The following is a 24,813-nucleotide window of genomic DNA, read 5'->3' as shown; positions in this document are numbered from 1 at the left end:
GGGAATTCTGCCTGTGTTACCCGTTCCATGACCTGGATGAAGGCCCAGAGATGGGAGTTCCAGGCCAGCCTCTACCACTGGCCAGCTGTCCAGCCTGGGATGAGAGCTCTGAGTCCTCATCTGGAAAATGAGCATGACGGCCTCTCCTCACATGGGGTTGAAGGTATAGGGGATGAGGTCTGTAGGGGACCAGTTCAGGACACGTAGGAGGTGAGGTACTGGATGCTCCCTCCTCATCCTGCCTGAGATGCTAGTGGGGAGTCCAAGTTCCCTTATCCGAGACTCACCAGGTGCCCTTCCTAATAAGAGTGACTTTACCTATGTGTTGTGGGGAGTTGTGACACGGGTCCGGTCCAGAGACTGATCCCGTCCTCCTCCATGACTCATACATCTCCTGCCGGCCCACGCCTGCCCAGTCCGGAATGCACAGGCAGGGGAATCGCCGCACTGGAGGGCTAGGGCCAAGGGGCGGGGTCTCCTAGCGCCGCCCCGCACCAGTCGGTCCTGGGAGAGCTCCAGGCGGAGAGCTCACCGACGCCCAACTCTGGTCCCCGAGACCTCGCAGAGGTTGAGCCGATCCCAGGCACTAGGCGAAGCCGGTGAGGACCCGGGCTGTGAACAGGGACGCGATCACCACAGGTGAAGGGGAGCCCTTTGCGCCGCGCCCTCCTGGGGCCCATCAGCCTACGAGGGATTCCCCGCTGGCCTCTTGTGAAGAAGGGACGTGCAGTGGGGAGACCAAACTTCGCCTCTCTTTTGAATACCAACGAGTGTTCGGTGAGCAAGGAAGGGGGGGTGCCAGGGAGTTTGTGGGGACAAACACGGACAGATGTGAACAGAGGGGCTGGCAGTCAGCAGTTATTGCGTGACGCTGTGTGCCCGGGCCAGACTCTTAAAATTGCCCAGCGACTTGGGGTTGGGAGTGGGATCCTGGGGGACACAAGTGCTGTTTAAAAGAGGGGAGGAAAGTGACAATAAGTTTGGTGCTTTTCAGAGTCCCAAAAGTGTGACGCTCCGTGTCCTCCCGGGCTGGGGTTTGATTTTCATGCTTACAGAGTTTATCTGGGAAAGGAGAAAGGGAACAAATTATCATTGGTGATGGCTCTAGACTTCCAGGTGACCTGAGGCCGAATGGTGGGACCCAGTGGGGCGTTACTTCACTTCCAGTGTTTTCTGAGACCATTTGTGCCTGGCCAGGGCTCTTTCAGACCTGAACCCCACCCCCATCCCCACTAACCCTAACCCCAAATCACCTGTGATTAGGGCCTCCTCAGCTAACTACAGCGCCTGGAGGTGGCAGGTCTGCCACAGGTGCTGGGTGGATGGAGTGACGGCGAGCTGATTTGTAGATGGTGTCTCCGAGGGAATGGGAGGCCAGTCTGGGAAGGAGGGACAGCGTGGCCAAAGGTCTGGAGAAGGGATGGGAGCAGCGTGGGGAGCAAGGGAAAGGTGGCAGTGTGGGGAAATTATGAAAGCCAGAGAGCTCAGCAGAAGCCTGATTGCACAGAGCCTTGAATGGCAGGCTGAGAAGTGCAAAGAACACAAGGAAACCTACAGGGTCGGGAGCCCACTCTCCCTCCCTCCCCTCCCACCTCAGGAGACCCTGCACTTGGTTTCCATCCCTCTCCAGCCAGGGGGCTGTTGCTGTCCCCACTCCTCCTCCCCACCAGCTCACCAGGGCTACAGTGTTTCCCAGCTGCAGGCCCGGAAGAGGCTCCTGGAGACCATTCCTTTTGTGTAAGTAAATGTCATCCCTCCTGGGGGGCCATCCCATCCTGGGCTTCCAGCCCAGTAGGGCCTGGGAGCCAAACAAGGGGCAAGAAGACAGAGTGGGTAGCACAGCAAGGTGGGACGCTGAGCTGCCTTCCTGTGCTTTTTTTCCTTCCTCAGTCTACACGCCTGTGATCTCTGCTGTTCCTCACCTGCTCCTCCTGCTAGATCCGGAATGGCCCCCTGGTGCTACTGCCTCCTAGCCTTCCTGGTACCTGAACTTCCGGGAGGCAGGGGGTGGAGGGGAGGAGGCCACGGGGACTCAGAGCTGCTAGGGTTCCAAGTGGCCGCCTCACATCAGGAGGTAACTGGAAAGGTTACACAAGCTAAGCCCCGGCACAGAACTGGAATAAAGCACCCACTAGATGCTAGGGCTTCCCTGGTGGTTCAGAGTCCACATGCGATGCAGGAGACTCAGGATCGATCTCTGGGTAGGAAAGATCCCCTAGAGAAGGGAATGGCAACCCACTCCAGTATTCTTGCCTGGAGAATTCCATGGACAGAGGAGCCTGGCAGGCTACGGTCCATAGCATTACAAAGAGCTGGACACGACTAAGTGACTAACACTTTCACTTTCACTGCAGATGCTAGGAATAGGCTCAGGGCAATGAGGTGACCTGCCTAAGATCACACTCTGGGTGAATCCAGGTCTGACTGCAGGGCCTGCAACCTCCACTGTTCCCTGCTGGAGCACACAGTAGGCCTTCAGTAACAGTACATATGGGTGTGGGGATCTGACTCAGACCCCACCTGTCTTCTCTCTCAGATAAGGAGTCTCTCTGGGAACCCTTCCAACTCGCCAGGTGAATCAAGGAACCCTTGGGTCACAGGTTGGTATGAGGGATGCCCCAGAGAGGCTCTCCCCTCCCGCAGCTCAGCCAGCCCCTGGTCCATGTGCCACACTGGCCTGGAATGCAAAGGAAGGAGGATGCGCAGTTTAGCTCAGCCCCGCTATACCAAGCCCTGGGCTGAAAGCATCACTCATGTCCGTCTCATTCCTACCACTACACAGATGACACAACAGACCCAGCAAGGGGAGAAAACTTGCTAGCACAGCCAGGGTACAGCCCCATCCAGCCCCAAATGTCTCCAAGCCCAATGTCCTTGGCTCTGTCACCCCACTCACCCGGCAAGGGTCAGATGCCCACACACTTCTCCCCATAGACCTTTCTCCCACCCTGCAGCTCCAGTGGCCCCTGGAGAGGTAGTGGAGACTGCAGATGAGGTGTGCAAGTTTCCAGGGCAGCGGCTGAACTGGTGGCAGGCCCAAGAGTCCTGTGAGCAGCGGTTGGGCCACCTGGTACTGCCACCCCCAGATCGGCTCCTCACTGCACAGCTGCCTGACCCCATCTGGGTGGGCCAAAGAGAAGCCCCTCTGCAAAGACCCCCTCAGAGGCGTGAGTTTGGGCTGGGGCCTGGAAAGTATGGGCTGGGGGGGGGGGCACGTAGGGAGCTTTGGTGACCTCGAGATAGCAGCCCACTGTGACAGTCTTTGTGGTTTGAGCCCAGAGGAAGTTGAGTCGCAATCTCAGATTCCCTTGTCCTGGACTGACAGTAGAGGGTTTACCCGTGGGTTAGGGGCACTGGAGCCCCCATTTCTTCCTTCCCGAGGGAGGGAGGCACCTGAAGCTTAAGGGGGCGGGCTTTTCAGATGTGACAATGGGCTGTCAGAGAAGGGACGGTGTGTGCAGGTGGGAAAACTGAGGCGGAGGCCTGTGTATCCCCGCAGGCGCGCGCGCCACGGCCGCACTGATGTTCAGCGAGAGATCCGCGGACCGGGCGGCTCGACTTCGGACGCCTCTGCCAGCGCTGGGGGCGCTGACAGCGTGCGCGCACGTGCAGTGGGACGCCACCTCGTCCGACCCGGCAGCACTCTTCTCTCTGGCTGTGCCCACGCTGGCCAACGCGCTGCAGCTGCGAGCCTTTGCCGAGCCCGGCGGAGCCGTGCAGGCTGCGCTCGTGGTGCGCGGGCATCACGCGCCCTTTCGTGCTGCCTTCCAAGCGGATGGCCGCTGGCACCACGTGTGCGTCACGTGGGAGCACCCAGGCGGGCGCTGGGCGCTGTTCGCCGACGGGCGGCGACGCGCTGGGGCGCGGGGCCTGGGCGCCGGCCACCCGCTGCCACCTGGCGGCATCCTCGTGCTGGGCCAGGACCAGGACTCTCTGGGCGGTGGCTTCTCAGCGCGCGACGCCTTCAGCGGCAACCTCACCGACTTCCACCTGTGGGCACGCGCGCTGAGCCCCGCGCACATGCACCGGGCACGGGCCTGCGCGCCGCCCCCCGGCGGCCTGCTTTTCCGCTGGGATCTGGGCGCCCTGGATGTCGCACCCTCGCTGCTGCCGCCAGTGTGGGTGCGGCTTCTCTGTCCGGGTACGGCCTGCCCCGCCTCCTGCCTGCCAGACCCCGCCCACCTTTGGCCCCACCCACCGCCTCCTGGCTTCCCTACCAGACCCAGCCCACCTCTGCCAACCCGGCCACACCCGAGTCTGGCCACCCTCTCTCCAGGCTCCCAGTACCTAACCTAGTACCTAGTCATAGCAGCCTGGAGGGACTCGCCCCGACCCCCCCCCCCCCGCCCCCGCCCCCAACCCCGCGGCCGCCTTGCTCCGCCCAGTGCTGGTTGCTACGCTCCTCTCTCTGGTTCCCACATCGCCTCCTAACTCCAGGATGGCGCGTCCTGGTGCTCCCTCAGGCGTGCAGGTGCCTTCAAGGCCCAAATGGGCTGTGGGTCATGGAGGCTGTGGGTCATGGAGACGGTGGGGAGCCAGGAGGCAGCCCTGACACCTCTCCCACCCTGGCCAGTGCCCTCAGAGGAGTGCCCTACGTGGGACCCAGCACCCCACACCGAGGGCTCTTTGCTCTGCCTGCAGCCGCTGCCCTTCCTCTGCTGCTACCGGACAGGTGCGCCGTCCGCCTCTGTTGAAGGGGACGCAGGGTATGGACCAGCGTAGGGCTGAGAGGGAAGCAGTTGGCACAGCCTGGGAATTGGGAATCTTCTCAGCATCCTGGGGCCTCAATGGAGTCTAGACCACAGATAAATGGGGCCATTCTGACCTGGGGACGAATCCCAGATTGTGGGATTCACCTCAAGCAGGTGTTTTTGCCATTCTGTACCTCAGTTTCCCCATCCAGGACACTTAAGTCTCCAGACACACCACCATCAGTGTGCCCATCCTCTGCAGGCGGCACAGGGTGGATGGGGCATCTCTGAGGAGGAGGTTGCCCAGGGCTTAGTCTGGCATCCACTGCTTTGCAGAGAAGTACCGGCGGCTGCAGGACGCCCGGTCGTGGCCTGGCCAGGATGTTATCCGCCGAGTCAATGCCTTGGCCAATGCCATTGTGGTGAGCCCCCTCCCAGGGGCACTTTGGGTGGCCTCTGTGAACCTCAGTGTCCTTGTCTAGAAAGGGGACACCCACCTAATGTGTGTGCAGGAATTAGGATTGTTCATGTACCCATGCACTCTGAGAGCTGGGGGCTCATGAGTAGTTAGATCTGTGCCCACCAAGAAGACAGGCAGAGACCAAGCATAGGCCCTGGTGCTGGGCAGGGGTAGGGGGACGGTGGAGGCATCCCCTTATGACAGCGAGACCCACCATCAGGGGCTCCTCTGCCCCACAGCTCCTTCCTGACCCTCTCTCTGAAGCCCACGGAGACCTGTCCCTGACGGAGGCTGCCCACTTCCTGAGAATCCTGGAGGGAGTCCTGGCAAAGGAGGCGGCTCCACTGGGGCCAGCAGCACTGCTAGCTGTCCTGCGCTTTCTGAGAAGAGTGGCCGCCCTGGGGACGTGGGAGCCAGAGCCCACGACAGGGTCCTGGGAGCAGCTGGGCCAGGCCGTCATGTCTGTGGCCAGCCGGGTCCTGGAGGAGCCGCTGGCTGGCGTGTGGCTGTCAGTCAGTGAGGTGAGGCTGGCAGGGCTGGGTGCCACAGGGGCCTGGGCTCTGGTTCCTACCTTGTCACCCATTTGTGTAGCCGTGGGCAAGTCAGCACCCATCTCCGAGCTCCATTTTGCCATCCATCTGGAGAAGCTCTTCATTTTTCTGTTTTATAAGTTGAACTTCCACAAACAACTGCTCTTGAACAACAGCTTCTGCAATTAAAAATTAAGAGCCACTAATCAACAAGGGCCTCCCATATTCAACAATCACTGACCACCTTAAGTGGGAGGTCCTCTATACTAAGTGTTCAGCCATGGAGAAGAGAAGAGACAGATGGAAATCCCGTCGTGGCAGAAGTGGCTGTAGACCTGGGAATTATCAGCTCAGAGAAGGGAGAAAACACAGGGTCGTGAACATTGCCTTGATTGTTCTGGGGCTTCAGAGGCAGGCATGGTCCCCTGTGACCTCAGAACAGAACCGAAACCTGGGTTTGAGGGTGGGGTAGGGATGGCACAACCCAGGAGGCTGATTCTGTGGGATGTTCACCTCTCCAGGTGGTGCTCTCCATCCTGGGGAGGGTGTAACCCCACATTTTTCTGGGGATCTGAGACACTGTGGCAGACTGGGGCAAACTGGACTCTGAACCTCAGGTTTCTTCCCTGGAAAATGGAGATGATCATACCTGCCTTGCTTAGGCAATGGAGAGGAGTAGGTGTAAATCAGGTGACCTGCCCAGCATAGAGGGGGGGTCCCAGCCATGCATGATCCCCATCCCTGCTCTGTCCTCACCAGCACCATCCACCAACACCCCTCCCCATGGCTTTCTTTTGGAAGCTAAAACTTGAGCACCTGTTATAGGTCCAACACCGAGTCAGCCCAAAGAAGCAAAAGGCATGGCTCTGCCTTCTGAGTGTGCCCATTGACAAGCAACCTGCCAGCAGGCAGAGAGCACTGTGGGGCCTTCAGTTTGAGTCAAGGACAGCGTGGCTTAGGACCAGGTTGGAGAAGCCAGAGAAGGTTCATCAGGCAGGCCTCAGAGGTCAGTCTGAGGATCTAGGACTTGATCCTGGACGCCCTCAGGCGGAGCCTCTGAGGGTCCAGGGCAGGCAGGCCACCTCCCAGGTCCGTGAAAACATGTTAACCCCAGCGGTCAGGGCAGGCGGCAGTGGGGTGGGGAGTGTGAGAGGGGCTGAGTTGCGGCCTCCTCCCAGGTGGTTGGCGGACCCATGGCCTTGGTGTCGAGTGTGCAGCGCCTGGCACCCCTAATGAACTCCATGCTGACCTCCGAGCGGCCTCGAATGCACCTCCAGTACCGCCATGCTGGTGAGCCTGCCCCAACCTGTCCCACACAGCTGGGCTGCATGTGGGACCTGGGTTCAGACATCCTCCTCAGCCCTGATCACTGGGAGTTCTCTGACTCCCACAGATACTCCTTTCTGTTCCTGCCCTGGCCCATGCTGTGCCCTCCATCCAGAATACTCTCTCTTGATCTCCTAGCAAACTCCTATACATCCTTCAGAACCCTGCTCGAGCATCAGCTCTGCTAGGAAGCCTTCCCCAGTTTTAGCTCTCTCCCAACAGTCAGTTCCTCTCTCCTCTGTTACCCTGGTGTTTGGAACATATCTTTTGTTGCTTTTGTGGCAATTAATATGATTCAGCCTGAAGCTCCCTGAGTGCCAGGGCTGTTTCTGAGTCACTTCTGCATCTCAGGACCAGACTCAGTGAATGTTTGTATAACAGACTGAGTGGGCGAGCACTGACAGTGGAACATCAGGCAAAACTTGGGTCTTTCAGGGGCCCAGCGGTTTCTGGTGGCTCACTGATATTCAGGGTCTGCCCCCCAGAGACTCCCCCTTCTCACTCACCCTGTCCCCCTGGACTTGGAAATGTCACATTTACCTTGGGCAAGTTGCTGAGCCACCATCCAGGAATGCTGGCCTCCTGGATGTGTGGCAGGGAGAGGGGAAGCAGACCCTGCCAGCTGGGCCAGCCCAGCATGAACACCTGCCTCCTGAGGTCCAGCCACTCAGCCCTGTTTGACCCCAGGCCTGGAGGTGAGGCGCCTACGCCTGAGGGAGGCCAGTACGGAGGGCTACGTGTTCACGGTGCCCGGCGGGCATCCAGAGGGGCCCGGCCACATCCGCATCCCCGCTGCTGAAGTGAGGCGGCTCCTTGGGAAAGGTGGGCAAGGGGCACAGGTGGTGGGACCCTCTGGTGTCTGGGTTAAACCTCAGCCCTCGGAGTTCCTAGCTCTGCTCTTCTGGATAAGTCACCGCAGCTTTCAGAGCTGTCTCCTCATCTGTAAGATTAGTACTCGCCTCATTGGGTTATTAGGAGCTTAAACACCTACCCCATAGTAGATGTTCACTTAATCTCCTCCCCTCAAACCGCAAGCAGTTTCCCTGGATGCCACCTGGGGTGGAGGATTAGGATAAGGGGCAAAGGGCTGTGGAGCTGCCAGCTTAAGCACATCAACTATAGCTGGTTGAAATTCTGGTTCTGCCCACTTCTTAACTGTGTGATCTCTGGGAGGTCATTTAACCTCTATGAGCCTCGGTTTCCCTGTTTGTAAAGTGGGCAGAGCTTTTCCCTCGGAACCAACCTGTGGTGTCTGCTCAGTCACTGGGTGGGTCTCAGGCCTCCTCCTGTTCATCCAGGCCTCTCTGGAGTCACCATGATCCACAGCTGGTTCAGCTCGAGTGTCTTCCAGCACACACTGGGGGCCCCTGGCCAGGAGCCGTGGGCCCCTGACAGTCCTGAAGAAACAAGCGGAATGCAGAGGTGGGTCCCCCCTAGTAGGCTGCTGAGGGCCTGGATCTCCTTCCCAGGGAAGGCCAGGCCTCTGTCCCCACCCAGAACCCACCCCCATTCTGGTGGGCAAATCTGCCTTTGGCAGCCCAGAGCCAAACTTGCTCACCCCCGACACACACAGATTTCTGGGCCTAGCAAAGATGTGCTCGTTGGAACATGGCTCGACTCGTGCCTGGGGTCCCGGCTGCAGTGTTGAGTCTCAGGGAGGTAATAGAAAATGAAAATGTTAGTCACTCAGTACTATTTTGACTCTTTGCGACCCTGTGGACTGTAGCCCATCAGGCTCTGTCCATGGAATTTTCCAGGCAAGAATATTGGAGTGGGTTGCCATTTCCTCCTCCAGGGGATCTTCCTGACTCAGGGTTCGAACCCGGGCAGGTCTCCTGCATCGCGGGCAGATTCTTTCCCATCTGAGCCACCAGGGCAGCCAAATTGCCAGCAAGAATGGAACCCAGGTGCCCTAATTCCCCACACAGGGCTTTTGCTAATGTTTCTTTGGACTTAGGGGTATCATCTTTGATGACCTCAGCCACATGTGACCTCTCCCTCCCAGACACCTGGTGCCCTTAAAAGCTCCCTTTCTCCTCACAGATTCCTAAGCACCCAGGTGGGGTCAGCCATCATCTCCTCTGAAGTGTGGGATGAAACTGGGGAGGCCAACACAGCTGTGACCTTTCACCTGCAACACCAGCCCCAGGTACTGTGTGGTGCTTCTGGGAAACAGCCACCTGGGACAGTTATCCTGGTTTGGTACCCCCCCGCCCCCAACACACACACACATCTCAATATTTGTTCACTGGAGAACCAAGGTCTAAAACTGTTCAAGAAAAATACACATCCATAAGCCATCCCATTGTCTTTGAGAGCGGGGGAAGGGAAGTAATGCATTGCATGCTTACTTTATAGCAAATGCCTTAAATAAGCAGCATTCATTTAATCTGCCAACTGTCCATTCCACAGACAGGAGCTTAGGGAAGCTGGTGTGCCTGGTGCAGAGCTGGGATTTTGTCATAGTTCTTCATGACTGAAAAAATGGTGGTTCTCATCAGATCACACGAGGAGATGTGAGAGCCCCATCTTGCAGTGTGCTCTGTAAGCATGAAAGTAACCTGAATGTCCATCAACAGGGGACTACTTTAAAAGCCTTGTAGGGACTTTCCCAGATGTCCAGCGGCTGAGACTCAGAACTTCCACTTCAGGGGGCACAGGTTTCATCCTGACTTGGCGAGCTAAGATCCTGCATGCCACGCAGTGTGCCCCCTTCCCCAACAAAAAAGCCTTGTAGAGCTACACAATAAAATATCAGCTGAGGTTATGTAAGGAATGGGGTATTTTGCTATAAACTGACATAGAAATATCAGCAGGACATGTCATTTAATTCATTACATGTAAAACACAAATTCCTTCTTCCTTCTGAAACTTTAGAGCATTTCAGGGATAGTTAGAGTCTGCTTTCCCCAAAACCACCAATCCTGGACACATGTGCCCCCACACTCACACACACACACACACAAATACACTCATACACTACACCTTATGTCTTTTGTATATCATCTCAAGACTTCTTAAAAAATCAATCTGATTAAAGTACATAAGTCTACATATACTAAACCATCCATTTTAAGTGCACAATGTGATCAGTTTTGCCCAGTGAATATACTCATGTATTACTGCCCCCAGTTAAGATACATAACTTGTCCACCTTTCCCAAAGGCTTCTTCAAGCTCCTTCCCCGTCAGCCTTCCCCGCTCTGACTTTCCTAAAGTGTCTGTCTGTCTTTCCCAAAGTGTCATATAAAAGGAACCAAATAATGTGTACTGTAGTCTGGCTTCTTTTGCTCAAATGTTGGTTTTGAGTATCATCTATGTTGCCGCCTGTTGTTCATTATAATGGTTTTGTACTGACATTTCATTGTGGTTCTAAGTTGCAATTTCTTGAAGATCAATGATTTTGAGCATCATTTCATACATTTATCAGGCATTCATATATCTTCCTCTGTTAAATATAAGTTCAAATCTTTTCCCCAGTTTTCATTCATTTTTTTAATTAAAATTTTTTTTGAGATGTCATTGGGCTTTTTTAAAAACAGGAAATATTCTTTATTTTTTTTCCAAAAATGTTTACATTAGCCTGCTATTTGCTTTTCTGATTACTGACATTTCCCCATGCAAACCACATAGATCCTCTCTCTTTTAATTCTATTGTTGTACTCCCTTCACCCTTTTCTCCCTGCCCCTGCTCCACCTGCCCTGGCAACCAATCCGTTCTCTGTATTTTATGATCCTGACTTTCTTTGCATAGAGTCCCCATATAAGTGAGATCAGAGGTATTTGTCTTTCTCTGTCTGACTTATTCCATTTAACATAATGGCCTCAAGGTCCATCGTATTGTTGCAAATGGCAAGATTTCATTCTTTTTCTGGCTGAATAATATTGTTTTATATACATGTGCATGCAGGTAAGACCTAAATCAAATCCCTTACGATTATACAGTGGCAGTGACAAATAGATTCAAGGGATTAGATCTGATAGACAGAGTGCCTAAAGAATTATGGACAAAGGTTCATGACATTGTACAGGAGGCAGTGATTAAGACCATCCCCAAGAAAAAGAAATGCAAAAAAGGCAAAGAAGAAGCAAGAGAGTTCCAGAAAAACATCTACTTCTGCTTAATTGACTACACCAAAGCCTTTGACTGTGTGGATCACAACAAACTGTGGAAAATTCTGAAGGAGATGAGAGTACCAGACCACCTGACCTGCCTCCTGAGAAATCTATATGCAGGTCAAGAAGCAACAGATAGAACTGGACATGGAACAACAGACTGGTTCTAAATCAGGAAAGGAGTACATCAAGGCTGTATATTGTCACTCTGCTTATTTAACTTATATGCAGAGTACATCAAGAGAAAAGCTGGGCTGGATGAAGCACAAGCTGGAATCAAGATTGCCGGGAGAAATATCAATAACCTCAGATATGCAGATGACACCACCCTTATGGCAGAAAGTGAAGAAGAACTAAAGAGCCTCTTGATGAAAGTGAAAGAGAAGAGTGAAAAAGTTGGCTTAAAACTCAACATTCAGAAAACTAAGATCATGGCATCCAGTCCCATCACTTCATGGCAAATAGATGGGGAAACAGTGGAAACAGTGACAGACTTTATTTTGGCGGGCTCCAAAATCACTGCAGATGGTGACTGCAGCCATGAAATAAAAGACGCTTGGTCCTTGGAAGAAAAGTTATAACCAATCTAGACAGCATATTAAAAAGCAGAGACATTATTTTGCCAACAAAGGTCCATCTAGTCAAAGCTTTGGTTTTTCTAGTAGTCATGTAAGGATGTGAGATTTGGACTATAAAGAAACCTGAGCACTGAAGAATTGATGCTTTTGAACTGTGGTGTTGGAGAAGACTCTTGAGAGTCCCTTGGACTGCAAAGAGATCCAACCAGTCCATCCTAAAGGAAATCAGTCCTGAATATTCATTGAAAGGACTGATGCTGAAGCTGAAACTCCAATACTTTGGCTACCTGATGCGAAGAGCTGACTCATTTGAAAAGACCCTGATGCTGGGAAAGATTGAAGGCGGGAAAGAAGGAGACAAGAGGATGAGATGGTTGTTGAATGGCATCACCGACTTGGTGGACATGAGTTTGAGTCAGCTCTGGGAGTTGGTGACAGACAAGGAAGCCTGGCATACTGCACTCCATGGGGTCGCAAAGAGTTGGACACAAGTAAGCGACTGAACTGAACTGAATATTCTGTTTTATATATATATATATGCATGCATGCATGCTAAGTCGCTTTAGTCATATCCAACTCTGTGTGACCCTATAGACTGTAGCATGCCAGGCTCCTCTGTCTATGGGGATTCTCTAGGCAAGAATACTGGAGTGGGTTGCCATGCCCTCCTCCAGGGGATCTTCCCAATCCAGAGATCAAACCCAGGCCTCCCGCATTACAGGCAGATTCTTTATCAGCTGCTTTCAGGGAAGCCGATCTCTCTCTCTCTCTCTCTCTCTCTCTCTATGTATATATATATATATATATATATATATATATACACACACACACACACCCCACAGTTTCTTTGTTCATTCATTCATCAATGGACACAGGTTGTTTCCATATCTTTGCTCTAGAAAATAATGCTGCGGTGAACATGGAGATGCACATGTTAATATATTTTCTTTTTAAAAAACTTTTTATTTTGTGTTGAGGTGTAGCCGATTAACGATGTTGTGATAGTTTCAGGAGAACAACGAAGGGGCTCAGCCATACATATACATGTATCCACTCTCCCCCAAACTCCCCTCCCATCCAGCTGCCACATAACATTGAGCAGAGTTTCATGTGCTGTACAGCAGGCCTCTGTTGCTTACCCACCCTAAATATAGCAGAGTCATATATCATTTCTGAGTTAAGATTTTCATTTTCTTTGGATATATATAGGAGTGGAATTGCTGGATCATAAGGCAGCTTTATTTTTAATTTTTAGAGGAACCACTATACTGCTTTCATAGTGGCTGCACTAATTTACATTCTTACCAACAGTGTATGAGGGTTCCCTTTTCTCCATTTCCTCGGCAACACATGTTATTTCTTGGGTTTGGGGTAAGAGCCGTCTTAACAGGTGTGAGGAGCTATCTCATTGTAGTTTTGCATTTTCCTTATGATCAATGATGTTGAGCATCTTTTCATGTACTCATTGTCAGTCTGTATGTCTTCTGCCTGTGTTTAACTGGATAGTTTAGGCTTTTAAATATTCTCGCTATGACAAGGAACTTACCATCTATGTTTTTTTTCTAGCAGTTTTATGGGCTCATGTCTTAAATTCAAGTCTAGTTCAGTGTTGAGTTAATTTTTGTGTATGGTATAAGACAGTAGTCAAGTTTTATTCTTTTGCCTGAAGTAAAGTGAAAGTCGCTCAGTCGTGTCCAACTCTTTGTAACCCCGTGGACTGTATGTATTCTGCCCTGAATTCTCCAGGGCAGAATACTGGAGAGGGTAGCCCTTCCCTTCTCCAGGGGATCTTCTCAACCCAGGGGTTGAACCCAGATCTCCCACATTGCAGGTAGATTCTTTACCAACTGAGCCACAGGGGAAGCCCAAAATACTGAAATGGGCAGTATTCTTTTGCCTGTGGCTGTCCAGTTCTCCCAGCATCACTTATTGAAGAGACTGTTCGTTCCCCATTATATATCCATGCCTCCTTTGTCATAAACTAATTGACACAGAGGTTTCTTTCTGAGCTCTCTTCTGTTCCATTGATCTATGTGTCTGTTTTTATGCCAATCTCATAATTTCTATATCTTTGTAATACTGTTTGAAATCAGTGAGCATGATGCCTCCAGCTTTGTTCTTCTTCAATTTTTAAATTATTTGTATTACTATTGAATTGTAAGAATTCTTTATGTATTTTGGATATAAGTATTTTGTGGGCTATATGTTTTGTACATAACATCTCCTAGTCTGTGGATTGCTTTTCTTAACGGTGTCTTTGAAAAATAAGTTTTAAATATGATGAAGTCCAGCTTATCAATTTTTCTTTTGCACGGCTTATGCTTTTTGCATCATGTCTAGGAAAACTTGCTTATCCCAAGGTCACAAAGATATTCTCAGAGGAGTTTATCACTTTAGCCTTTACATTTATAGCTTCATTTCAATTCATTTATAGATATTATGTTAGGTAGGGGTTGAACTTGATATTTTCCCATATAGACATATTTTGCCATATCCCATTCCAACACCATTTGTTGAAAAGATTATTCTTTCTCCCTTGAATTATCCTGTCACCTTTTTGAAAATCAATTGTTCATATATGTGTAAGTCTATTTCTGGGCTCTCTATTCTATTCCCTAGACCTATACACTAATCCTATATGTCCTGATTAATGTATCTGTATGGTAAGCCTTGAAATCAGTTAATGTAAGTCCTCCAACTTTGTACTTCCTTTTCAAAACTTCTTTGGCTGGCCTAGGGTCTTCACATTGCTGTATACCTTTTAGAATCAGGGGGCTTCCCTGGCAATGGTTAAGAATGTGCACTTCCACTGGAGAGGGCAGAAGTGATCTCTGGTCAGGGAAGTAAGGTCCTGCATGCCATGTGGCACAGCCAAAAGAACTTTTTTTAGAACCAGCTTGTAAATGTCTATGGAAAAACCTGCTGGGATTTAGATTGGGATTGCACTGAATCTCCCAAATTGAAGTAAGATGATGAAAGAGCATCTTAACAATGAGTCTTCCAATCCTTGATCAAGGTGTATCGCTGAGTTTATTTAGATTTTCTTGCATTTTTCTCAGAAGTGCTATCTAGTTGTCAGTGTGCAGGTCTTGAAGGTTTTTTGTTAGATATACTTAGACATACTTCTAGGTTGTACGGGCTTCCCAGGTGACTCAGTGGTAAAGTATCCGCCAGCAAATGCAGGAGACTAGGTTCCATGCCTGGGTGAGGAATATCCCCTGGAGGAGGAAATGGCAACCCACTCTAGTATTCTTACCTGGAGAATCCCATGGACAGAGAAGCCTGGCGGGCTACAGTCCATGGGGTCGCAAAGAGTAGGACGTAACAAAGATTGAGCATGCACGCACCGCTAAGTGGTAGAGAGTTTCTGATGTTTTTGTAAATGGTATTGTTTTCTTAATTCTACTTTAAATTGTTCATTATAAGTTTATAGTAATGCAATTGAATTCTATATAAAGATACTGTATCCTGCAGCTTTGCTAAACTCACAATACTTCTGGAGACTCTCTTACAGAATCCCCAAAGGATGGACATTTAGTTCATGCCTAGGATTTTGATATTAACCATAATGCCAGCCTGCAACTCTACTCACTTCACCTTCTTTGTGCCTTCCCACTGGCATTTTTCCCCAACCCCTGCACCCATGATTTATGCTGGGCAACCCCCAGCCCCTCGAACACAGGAGGTCACATTTCCCCGCGTCCACTGATCTCTCTCCTTGCCCACGTGCGCTCACATACCTGCCCTGTCCTTGTTGGCTGCCCTTAGGCCTTCCCTCCGAAGCTGGTGGAGCCTGTCTGTGCTTTCTGGAACTTCAGTATCAGGTGAGTTTCCAAGTTCTTTAAATAAGGCATTAAAAAAAATAAAAAAGACATCCCTCGCACTTGAGGATGAGGCAGGACTCAAGCAGGTTTTTAGCCTCCATTCATCAACTTCCTCGTGGGGGTGGTTTCAGGCGCCACTCAGCTGGGGATAAACTGGGGCGGGAGAACCTGTTACTCATGAGGTAGTGAGCTCCCTGTCATAGAAGCTATGTAAGCCTACTCTATGGGCTTAGAGTAGGGAGAGACTCATCTGTGGAATGGGTGTTAGAGTTGATGATATATTCAAAACCAGGGAATGAAGGTCAGTCACTGTTGCTTAGTAATTAATGCAGTTAATGCTGATCACTGGTTTCAGCCCCATCCTCCCATTTCACAGATGGGAAACAGAGACCCAGGGGGGAGCAGTGACTTGCCCAAGGTCATATAACTGGATAGAGGCAGGGTTTGTGGAAAGGCTTCCCCCTGCCCCCGCCCCCATGGGCAGCCCATCTCAAGAGCCCTCTGTCCCCTACTCACCCCAAGCCCAGACTCAGGGGGCTCCTGGGCCACCACTGGCTGCTCCGTGACTGCCACGTACCAGGGCTCAACTGCCTGCTTCTGCAACCACAGCACCAACTTTGCCGTCCTGTTGCAGGTGTATGACGTCCAGGTGAGTGCTGGGGAGGGGGGAAGGGGAAGGTGATGTCAGGACCGAGTTTTAAAGGATAAACAATAGTTGAATAGAAAAGCATGCCAAGCAGAGGGCCACCTGAGCAAAGGCTGAGTCAAAGTTACTCAGTCGTGTCCAACTCTTTGCAACCCCTGGACTATACAGTCCATGGAATTTTCCAGGCCAGAATACTGGAGTGGGTAGCCTTTCCCTTCTCCGGGGGATCTTCCCAACCCAGGGATCGAAACCAGGTCTCCCACATTGCAGGTGGATTCTTTACTAGCTGAGCCACCAGGGAAGTACGCGGAGGCTAGAAATGGCAGACCAGTTATGTTCCAGAACTTCGATGAGTCTGGGGCTTTCAGTGCAATGTCTGTGGTGGGGGGGGGGGGGGTGGTAGGCAAGATCACACAGACCTGGAATGCCAGGCTCATACGCTTGGATGGTGCTCCTTTTGCAGAGGATGTGTGGAAGGGGGTGAAGCATGTTTGCATGAGGGAGCCTGGGGTGCCATGAGTGAGGCTGGGGTGGTGCCAGAGGGGAAAGGAGAAGGGAGGGGCCTAGGAGAGGGGCCTAGGAGAAGGGAGGGGCCCTGGACCAGGGAGCAGTGGGGAGACCAGGAGACTGGGCTGAGGGAGAGGGGGTCCAGGGCCACTAGAAGGTGAGGGACTCAGTTCTGCGGAGGCTCAGGTGGGCAATAGATTTGGGGGACCACAGGTCTGGGGTCCGTGGGGCCTGTGACCTAGTGCTCGGGGCAGGAGGGTCTCAGCTGGAAACAAGAGCCGATATGTAAAGCCGTGGCCGAGATGCAGTTGGACTTAAAGGAGCTTCGGCCACGGCAGGCCTCTGATAGGTCCCAGCATTTATAGACTGGGGGTGGGGGAAGCCAGATTCCAGGAGAAGGCCAAGCGAGGTGGGCTGGCTGGAGCCAGAAAGGGACTCAGTGGTCACTCACCAAGAGGTTGAGTGAGGTGGGCCTGAGCCCAGGAATGCTGGGGTCATTTGGCGTGTTGGGGAGCACACTAGAAAAACATGCCATCTGATGCAGTTTTCCTGTAAAAACAGAGCGTAGACCTTTGACACATCATAAGTAATTCGTGCCAGCTCCATACTCCCGCTCAGCAGGTGGTCGTCACATGCCATCTCCTCCCCACGGGTGTGTCGCCCACTTGCCATCCAGTACTGAGAAATCGGTGAAAGCCGGCCCCTGCCCCACCCCTGTTTAGGGAGAGCCAGCAGAGGAGGACAGGCAAATGCTCATTATTAAGTGCCCGCTGTGTGCGGGCCTGTGGGTTGGGGGTGGGTATGGGGCGGTGGGTGTTGTTCTGGAAGTGGCCGGCGGGGCGGGTGAGGCCTGGCCCCGTCAGCACAGGGTGGCGGCGGGCTCCTGCCTCCGAGGCCTCTGTCCCCCCTCAGAGAGGCCCTGAGGAGGAGTCGCTGCTGAGGACGCTCTCGTTTGTGGGCTGTGGCGTGTCCTTCTGTGCCCTCTCCACCACCTTCCTGCTCTTCCTGGCAGCTGGGTAAGGCGAGCTCACCACCTGCTGTGGCACCCTGGACCCACCCCGCCCCTTGCCAGCCAGCCTCCACATCCCTCCTTGGGAGGGCACCCACCCTTGGTCCAGGTAGACCCCACTCCAGGGCCCTCCCCTGGGGCTGTGGGCCTGCGGAGCCGCCCTCTCTGCCTTCATCAGCCAGCTCACCTGGACGCGGGTGGGGCTGGGGCTGATGGGGTGGGGGTTGGCGGTGGTGTCCCGGTTACCAGCTCCCCTGTCTGTCCAGGGTCCCCAAGTCAGAGCGGGCCACGGTCCACAAGAACCTCACCTTCTCCCTGGCCTCCGCCGAGGGCTTCCTCATGGCCAGCGAGTGGGCAAAGGCCAACAAGGTGGGCAACCAGCAAGGGGGGGCTTGTGAGCTCAGGGATGGCTGGGAAAACACCTTCAGCCTTTTCTGGGTTGGCGCCCCCCCCCACCCCGCCCCCCCACCCCATGTCTGCACCTGGCTTCCTTTCCAGGGAGCATTAAGGCCTAGAGAGGAAAAACCGAACGTTGGAGCTGGGCCTGGGGCGCTGCCTGGGGACCTCACCCATGCAAACTGCTTTGGGTTGGCAATGCCAGGCATGGACAGGGGACCCAGGGCGGACCACACCCATAACTGGCCTCAGTGGGGATCGCCCACCCTCCCGTCCAGGTGGCCTGCATGGCCGTCACAGCTGTGATGCACCTTCTCTTTCTGGTCGCCTTCTTCTGGATGTTGGTGGAGGGGCTGCTGCTGTGGAGCAAGGTGGTGGCTGTGAGCATGCGCCCGGGCCCTCGGATGCCGCTCTACTACGCCACAGGCTGGGGTGAGGGCCCTCTGCCCCTCACTCGTGTTCTGTTCCCCTCGACCCTGCCTTGCATGGCCTCCGTTATGTCCAACACCCACCGCCCCATGCCCACCACCGTCCCACACTCACCTTCTTCACCAGCACCCAGCCCCACCTGGCGCCCAGCACCCGTGTCTTGACACAAACTCAGCTCCATCAACCTCCAACTCTACCCAACTCCAGTTCTTAATCCTCCTCCACTTCAACCACCTCCTGGCCTCCAGCACCGCCTCCCTAATCTGGGACCAGCTAAGCCCATGACAGTCACCTGCCTCCAACTCTGCTGATTCTCAGCCCTAAGGCCTTGACTCTGTCTCAGCTCTTCCACTTCCCAACCCCTCAGGGCTCCAGTGCCACCCACCACTATCAAGCCCACCCAACCCCACTCCTGGATCACCCAGTGCCGCCAGTACACCCGCTACTGTGGGACGTCTGGGGGCTGCAGCTCGGGACAGGGGCTGGCTCCCAGGGAGGACAAAAGGGGTGGCGTGGTCCTGAGGTCACTTCTTATTCCCCTAGGTGTGCCTGTGGCCATCGTGGCCATCACCCTGGCCAGGTCCCCGCATGACTACATGGCCACTGGGCACTGCTGGCTCAACGTGCACACAGACGCCATCTGGGCCTTTGTGGGGCCCGTGCTCTTTGTGCTGACTGTGAGCAGAGAGGCCCCGGGGTCCTGCTGGGGAGGGACAGGTCAGGGGAGGGGGAGCCCCTTCTGCGCTCTGACACCAGATCTCCAGGCCAACACCTGCATCCTGGTCCGTGTGGTGATTGTCACCGTGTCCAGTGCCCGCCGCCGTGCCCGCATGCTGAGCCCACAGCCCTGCAGGCAGCAGCAGCTCAGGATCCAGATGTGGTGAGACCCCAGCCTGGGGGAGTCAGAAAGAGGCGGGGGAGGCAGGTGTGAGCACGTGTGAGGCCAGGGTGGGCGTGTGTGTGGCCGTGTGCGCTCATGAGTGCAAGGCTGTAGATGGGTGTGTGTGTGCAACATGTCCGTGCTGTGTGTGCACACGTGCTCATGCGTGTGGATGGTAATGGGGCCCGTGTGTGTATGAGGGGCGGTGTAGACACCAGCCACTGTCCTGGGGACTCACCATCCACAGAAGGCACTGCCTCTGGTGGAGACAGGTGGAGGCAACCCCTAAATGAGGCAGGCTCTAGAAGTTCAGGTTCAGAGTGAGAGTCTAGGTCTCCACCCCCGCTGGAACCCCATCACTCTATGGGACCATATCCTGCTGGAGGGGCCACCCCCCCGCCCCCGAGCCCAGGCCTTCCTCTTTGCCACTCTACCCTCTGCCAAGGGAAGGGCAACCCAGTGGGGCCTTGAGAAGCATGGTCACCCCCCGGGGGGCCTTGAGGAGGGGGAAGAGGATCTGCCATGGGGCAGATCCATGCCCCTGGACCCACTGCCCAGGCCTCAGCCCTCCCCGTGGACAGCTGCCACTCCCTTCCCTTGAGCCAGGCTTGGGATGAGCCAGGCTTGGGACTGGGATCCCACCTTCCTAGCTCCACTACCCCTACTCCCTCCCACTCTGGGGGTCTGAGCTTTCCAGCTTCACCCAAGGCCTGAGCCACGGTCCCCGATGTGCAGCTCCGGCCCCTCTCCAGACGCTTGCCCGGGACTGCCCTCCCCAGAACCCTGCGGAGACCCCCTTGGCCCCTGGCCTCCCCCAGCCCAGCTTCTGTCCTGCAGGGCCACGGTGAAGCCGGTGTTGGTCCTACTGCCCATCCTGGGCCTGACCTGGCTGGTGGGCATGCTGGTGCACCTCAGCCCGGCCTGGGCCTACGCCGCCGTGGGCCTCAATTCCCTGCAGGTACCTCCGGGCCCTGGGCCACACGCAAGCTCCGCGGGCATGGCGGGCTGGCCAGGGGGCTGGGGAGGGAGTGTCCTCTCTCTTGTGGTTGTCACCAAGGCAGTGGGGACACTGCTGGGGGGAGGACGGGCGAGAGGGGACTGGGTCAAACCTCCAATCAAACAGCAGAACCTCGGGGAGGATTTTGTGGCCCGTTAGACAGTTGAGGAAGCTGAGGCCCAGGAGGGGCCTCAAGGGCGCAGCAGAAGTCCCAGCCTCCAGGCTGTGCTCAAGCCACTTCAGGCCTTGGCAGAAAGCTGAGAAGGGGGGAGGTGGGGGCCTCTCCCCTTGGGGTCTGCGGGTGGCCTATGTGGGGCAGCAGGAGCTACTCCGTTGGTGAAAACAGCAGTTTAGAAAAGGTGTTGCTTGGAAGGATTTGACCCACGTAAAGGAAGCAGTGCCATGGGGCTGCATAAACCCCACTGTGAACCCTTCAGGTCGCGTGTCCTGGAGCCACGGAAGTGGCTCAGGCCAGGCATGTGTCCTCAGGAGTTTGCAGGCCTATGGGGACTCAGGCATGGACACAAGCAGCCACCACCCAGGGGACTGAGTAAGCGCTGGGAGGGAGGTCAGTCCAAGGAGAGCCCACCGTGCCCCTCGGCCGCCCTGATGCCTCCAGCACCTCTTCCTGTGGTCCGCGCCAAGTGCTCCTGGGTCCTGGTCCATGCTATCGTCTCCCCGTGGGCCTTGGGGACTCGCTGCCCTCTGCCGACAGGCGTGGGACTGGAGAAAGGAAAAACAGAGGTGGTGGGGGAAGCAGCAGACAGCTCGGGAAGGATGGGGGGCGCGTCCGGAGTGGGGCCGGGAGAGTGAAGGAAACCTGGGGTTCCCACACTCTTCGCAAAAAAGCATGGCTCCCGCAGACGTGGCGGGGCTGAGCAGCTGGGGACACAGACGGACACGGAGAAGCCCTTTTTCCAAGCCCCGCACTCCCAGAGCTCCACGGGCTGGAATCCCAGCTCGGCCCACTTAACAGAGAGACCCTGCCCAGGTCTCTCCACCCTGCCTCAGAGTGGGGAGGGCAGCAGCTTCCTGTTGCTATGGCAACTACTCCAGCTCCATCCCTGTCCGTGGCCCTCAGGCGGGCGGACCTGCAGCCACAGGGCCAGAGCCGCCCTCACAGCCCACTCTGCCTCCCTCTCAGGGCAGGTCCCTTCCTCTCTCGGTGTCTCATTACTTCGTCTCTGAGTTTGCCCTGAGATTCCTTCTCTGTCCGGCGGGCTCTGTCTCTGCCGCAGTCTCCTCTCCCTGTCCCCTTCTCCTCTAGTGTGGGTCTTACCTGGCTCTTCCTGGACCTTTCTCTACATCTCCCCTTCCATTGCGCTCTGACCCCATCTCTTGTCCCCTTCCCCTGCCTTTCCCTCTCTCTGAGGGTCACCCCTCTTGCCCCCCGCCCCCAGCCAGCCTCAGACCTTCAGGTCTGGTGAAAGGAGAGGAGAACGGCTGTCTCATGAGGGGTCAGAAGGCATGAGACCTGAGCCCGCTCTGATGTTCCCGTGACCATCTCAGGGCAGCTCCCAAGTCGGCTCAGAGCCACGTTCTCTGAGTCCTTCCTGGATGCTTCCCTCTCCAGGCCTGGCCTTTCCCTCTCCTCTCTCTTCCGTCATACCTGCTGTTTCTCCATGTCGTACTCTCCCTGCTCAACCTCCAGCCTCATCACTTTCTCACTCTGTCTTGGGGCATAAACTGGGCAGGACCTGCCCCAGGTGGCCAGGGAGCGGGGATGGGGCTGGAGAGATTGAGATCTGCCCGGACTCAGTTATTTGCTCTTGGGGGTGACTTGTTTCTGTCTGGCCTCTCTGCCAGGTTTTGTGCTAGAAGAGCAGAGCCTCAGTCCTGTGACAGGTTGGGGCTCACACCTTCCCTGCCAGAGGGTCTTGTTGGGAGGCCTAGACAAGTGGAGACAGACCTCAGTTTCTACATCTGTATAAAGGGAATCATAATCTCCACCTCATGAGATCACTGTTGGGTTCCATTGAGATGATATTTGCAAAGGGCAAAGCATAACCTGGTGCAAGATGGTTTCATTCAGCCATTCAGCATGTTCTTCCCCAGGGCCTCCCCTGTGCCCGAGCTGGGCTGCGTGCTGAGACCGTGGTGGGGCACAAGATCAAAGAAACCACCCTTGGAGGTCTCAGCCTGAGGGCGCAGACAGACACCAAAGCCACACAACCGCAGTACGGTGCGACTGAGACTGAGAGGCACAAGGGGCAGTCGGGGTCGTATGGGGAGGCAGGGTGGGCATTCCCTGGAGGCAGTGGTGCTCAGCGAATGCCTGAATGATGCATGGAGAGAGGGGAATAAAGTTTTAAGTTAGGGGAGCACAGTGAAATCAGATGGAGGGAGACATGGGGTCGGGGGAGCTGGTGAGAAGTGGGACAGGAGGGAACACGGGGGCCAGACCATGCAGGGTCCCCAGAGCTGGTGTGAGAAGCTCAGACTTCCACCCAGGCCTTGGAGGATGTTAGACAGGTTGCTGGTGTGGTTGGATTGGCGTGAATAGGTTTGGGTGTGAGGAGTGGCGCTAGTGGTAGAGAACCTGTCTGCCAATGCAGGAGACACAGGTTCGACCCCTGGGTTGGGAAGATTCCCTAGAGGAGGGCACGGCAACCCACTCTGGTATTCTTGCCTGGAGAATCCCATGGACAGAGGAGCCTGGTGGGCTACAGTCCATGGGCTCGCAAAGCAACTTAGCACAAGGACTGAGTCGAACGAGATGGGATGGGGGCGCCGTGCAGAGAGCTGCAGGGAGAGCACCGGCTGGGTGTGGGGGGCTGGGAGCCCCCATGGTCTGGCTTAGGGGCAGCGTTGGGGCTGGTAGCGACCCATTTGGTGCCTGGGAGCCATGGAGAGTAGTAGGGCTTTGGGGCTCCAGTTCTCAACCCTGGGAAGCTAGAGGGCCTCAAGGAACCCCACATCCCCTCACTTGTGTCCCCTTGTCTGAGCCTCAGGGGAGGAACTGTTGCCTTTTGTATCGTCCAGGTGGAAGGTGAGGGAGTCCTAAGCTCCACCAGCCACCTGCGGGTGGAGGCCCACACTTAGGCCTGGGACACATTGCTCTGTCCCCACCCCTGGCCCCAGGACCCTCTCCATCAAATGCGGAGAACGAACCTCCCTCCAACCCGCGCCATGGAGCTGCTGGGAGGGTCAAGCATGCTGACCCTGCTTGGTGAGGGGCCAGGGCTTTGTAGTCCTCGAGTGTGTGGGGAGGAGCCGGCTGTGACTCAGCCTTCACACACAGCAGGAGGCAAGTCCTGGCCGCATCCGACTTCCCAGATGAAGAAACAGAGGCTCAGGGAGGCATTCAGCTAGAGGAAAGCTGAGCGCCAAAGAACTGATGCTTTTAAACTGTGGTGTTGGAGAAGACTCTTGAGAGTCCCTTGGACTGCAAGGAGATCCAACCAGTCCATCCTAGAGGAGATCAGTCCTGGGTGTTCATTGGAAGGACTGATGTTGAAGCTGAAACTCCAGTACTTTGGCCACCTGATGAGAAGAGCTGACTCATTTGAAAAGACGCTGATGCTGGGAGGGATTGGGGGCAGGAGGAGAAGGGGGCGACAGAGGATGAGATGGCTAGATGGCATCACCGACTCGATGGACATGAGTTCGAGTGAACTTCGGGAGTTGGTGATGGACAGGGAGGCCTGGCGTGCTGCAGTCCATGGGGTCGCAAAGAGTCGGACACGACTGAGCTGAACTCAACAGTCAGAATGCAGTGGGGTCCCTGTCCCGGTCTGCTGTCCTGGACCTCACTTAGCCTTGGAGCTTCAGGCGGTGGTGAGGCCATGAGGCAGGGCAGGTCAGGGTGGGGCGTGGAGGGATAGAGGGCAGAGAGGCTGCCTGGTGACCCGAGTCTGAAGGCTTGGGATCCGGCAGGGCCGGGCCCTCCTGGTTCTCTCTGCTGTGGAATGCCACAACTGCCCGCTCACCATCGCAGGGTGGCGGACAGGGCAGGCTGTGTTCACCGGCCAGTGTCTCTAAATGTCTCTGGGGCTGCCTGTGCTGTGGTGCCAGGCCAGGCAGTGGGAGATGGGGGCCTCCCAGGCGGTCACCCACCCTCAGCCTGGGTCTGTCCCCAGGGCCCGTACATCTTCCTGGTCTATGCCGCCTACAATGGAGAGGTGAGTCCGAGGACCCTGGCTGCTGCTGGGGTGGGATGTGGATGGGGGCGGGTAGGGCTTACTTGTAGGGTCTCTGCACCCAGCCCGTAGGGGTTGGGGAAGGGTCCCAGCCCTGCCCCTGCCCCATCCTCCAGGTCCGGAGCGCCCTGCAGAGGATGACTGAGAAGAAGGCAGCAGAGGCATTCACGGTGGGCAGGCCTGGGGACCAAGTGGCGGGAGGTCCCACCGCTGGCAGGGATCCCAGCACTGATGCCCCTTCCTTTCAGGCTCGCTCCAGTCCCACGGGCCCGGGGTTCCACTCTAG

The 24,813-nt window shown here is 55.0% G+C and overlaps 1 protein-coding gene across 1 annotated transcript; it reads left to right on the top strand.

Annotated features, from left to right (window-relative positions):
* Positions 1-1,945: 1,945 nt before the first annotated feature.
* ADGRD2 (adhesion G protein-coupled receptor D2) lies at positions 1,946-24,813 on the top strand. Its single transcript, XM_069581904.1, has 22 exons — positions 1,946-1,981; positions 2,537-2,600; positions 2,955-3,167; positions 3,500-4,141; positions 4,574-4,672; positions 5,028-5,113; positions 5,391-5,672; positions 6,860-6,971; positions 7,695-7,829; positions 8,306-8,429; positions 9,051-9,156; positions 13,077-13,080; positions 16,022-16,173; positions 17,590-17,693; positions 17,953-18,055; positions 18,361-18,514; positions 19,055-19,188; positions 19,276-19,391; positions 20,229-20,349; positions 24,468-24,509; positions 24,644-24,728; positions 24,776-24,813. Exons 1-22 carry the CDS (start codon positions 1,946-1,948, stop codon positions 24,811-24,813), a joined length of 2,952 nt encoding a protein of 983 aa, XP_069438005.1.

This window comes from Ovis canadensis, chromosome 3 (genome assembly GCF_042477335.2).
Source record: "Ovis canadensis isolate MfBH-ARS-UI-01 breed Bighorn chromosome 3, ARS-UI_OviCan_v2, whole genome shotgun sequence".
Classification (NCBI taxonomy): Eukaryota; Metazoa; Chordata; class Mammalia; order Artiodactyla; family Bovidae; genus Ovis; species Ovis canadensis.
The sequence above is the reverse complement of the archived record's forward strand: the minus strand, read 5'-3'. Positions and strand labels throughout refer to the sequence as shown.